This window comes from Sinocyclocheilus anshuiensis, unplaced genomic scaffold, assembly GCF_001515605.1.
Source record: "Sinocyclocheilus anshuiensis isolate Anshui unplaced genomic scaffold, SAMN03320099.WGS_v1.1 scaffold641, whole genome shotgun sequence".
NCBI lineage: Eukaryota > Metazoa > Chordata > Actinopteri > Cypriniformes > Cyprinidae > Sinocyclocheilus > Sinocyclocheilus anshuiensis.
Window position 1 is genome coordinate 629,884 of NW_015536503.1, and position 2,325 is coordinate 632,208.

Genomic DNA, 2,325 nt, shown 5'->3' on the forward strand with positions numbered 1-2,325 from the left:
AAAAAATAATAAACTAATGTAATAAAACATTCTCAAGCTTACTGAAGGCAAGTAAACACTCCAAGTATTACTTACAAGCTAAATGATAAATAAATATATTACTCAAAAATACAAATTAAATTGTTTTTTTTTTAGTTTTTAAAAGTTTTTCAGATAGTAGCCTAGTAAATGCTTCTAGAAATAGCCTACTACAGACATTTCATGAAGTAATAAATCTAAAAGTCATCTTCACTGTATACATTAAATATAGATTATTCTTATTAAAGTTAATAAGTGATTCAGTCAAGAGCAGTGAGTGATTTTTCTCCTTTTCTTTTGTTTGATTAACATTTATGATGCAGTCTGCGGCTGCAGGTTTACGCTGTTGCTTTAAGATCTGACGCATAGATCAAATATTTTGACACATCTGTATTTCTCTCAACTGTTCAAGTTCACTTAAGACAAAACCGACTGCATTTACATGAATAGTGTCTAAGACGGGCATTTTGACATAACTTTTCGTGTAAGTGTGTAGCAATAACAGAACTTAAAAGGATTAGTTCACTTTCAAATTAAAATTTCCTGATAATTTACTCACCCCCATGTCATCCAAGATGTTTATGTATTTCTTTCTTCAGTCGAAAAGAAATTAAGGTTTTTGATGAAAACATTCCAGGATTTTTCACCATATAGTTGACTTCAATGGACTCCAAACGGTTGAAGGTCAAAATTACAGTTTCAGTGCAGCTTCAAAGGGCTTTAAATGATACCAGACGATGAATAAGGGTCTTATCTAGTGAAACGATCGGTCATTAAAAAAAAAAAAAAATAAAGTATATGCTTTATAAACACAAATGCTCGCCTTGCTCTGTTCTGCGATGCGCGTTCATGACTTCACGTGATACATAATTATGTTGAAAAGGTCACGCTTGACGTAGGCGGAATTACCGAGTCAGTGTTTACAAACGTGGAGAAGGAGGACCGTTCAAAAGTTGTTGAATGTTCAATGACACATATTCAAATGTCTTTGTGTCAGTTTATTGTTTAAAATGGAAATTTCGTGTGTGTATCCTGGATGTTTTAATATTAAAAAACCTAAAAGAAAATTTTCGCTAGGAAATAAATTTTTTACTTTTCATAGATTTCCCATACACAATCCTGAGCGATTGAAGCTGTGGTTGCTCGCGCTGCACTTGGATATCAACACACCCGAACATGCTCTGATATTTAAGAGAGTGTGCAGTGATAATTTTTTCGACGATGATTTCAAACCCTCCCAGCAAGGAAATCGCCGTTTTCTGAAAGCGTCGGCTGTGCCCAATACATTTTTACAGCAAACAGAGGTATGTATGTTTTTTTTACTATATTAGATGCATTAACGTTTTTTTCTAGTCAATGTGTTTCATAACGTGTGAATGTTTATTTATTACTAATGTCTTCCTATTACTAAAGACGTGTTAAAATGTATTTTTTTACTCCTAAGTATCCATCTCGTGGAAATCTAGAGCCCCTAGCAAAAGACAATGACGCTGAGCTGGAGGTCCAGGGAGCAGGAGTGTTTTTGGCTAATGTTCCACAGTCAACACCAGCAAAGCATCAGGACTCTGGTCCAGGAACTACCACGAGACAGTTTGCAGATGCTCAGTCTAAACTTTGTTTAGTGCTCACAAGTCCTGAAAGTGTTGGAAAGAGGACAAAACCCTCAACATCTGGGACATATTATGCCCTCCCTGCAATACACTCCCATCAGTCTGTAAGTACCATCATTTGTGACCAGTTAACAAAGTGAAATTATGGTCAGTTATGCTTTTGTGTTATACATTGGAAATAAATTAATTTCTAAAAATGTATTTAATAATTTGGTGATGTTGTATCCTTAAAAATGCACAGATATACTGTAATAAATGTATTAAATCTACTATTTACATTACTAATTTATATTCAGTTATATTATAAACCAAATTTAATCCATGTAATTTCACAGCCTCCTGTGTATAATCAACCAGAACAGCCAGAAGAGCAATTTGAAGAAAGTTTGGAGCTTGATGTTAGCATGCTTTCCATAGATCCTCCATCGGACAAGAAAGATCTTAGTTTTTAGCCACTGAGTTCAACCTCAACGTCTGCCCCAAGCACAGAAGATGAGGAATGTGAAATGCATTGGAAACAGATAAAATGGATTGTCAACGAGCCCAATGTCATGGATCTTTTCAAAAGATGTCAAGAATGTGGATCAGTAATAACAAAGACCAGAAAAGCAACTGTGGGAAGTGTTCTCCGTGTTCACTGGGAATGTGAAAAAAACCACAAGGGAAAGTGGAGTTCATGCACTGATGTTAGGGGAAT

General features: G+C 35.0%; 1 protein-coding gene across 1 annotated transcript; it reads left to right on the forward strand.

The window, feature by feature from the left end:
* The first annotated feature begins 603 nt into the window (after positions 1-603).
* Positions 604-2,080, forward strand: LOC107690812 (THAP domain-containing protein 3-like). Its single transcript, XM_016489229.1, has 3 exons — positions 604-1,322; positions 1,463-1,732; positions 1,964-2,080. The coding sequence occupies exons 1-3, from the start codon at positions 1,029-1,031 to the stop codon at positions 2,078-2,080; spliced, it is 681 nt and encodes a 226-aa protein (XP_016344715.1). The 5' UTR covers positions 604-1,028.
* Positions 2,081-2,325: the final 245 nt, after the last annotated feature.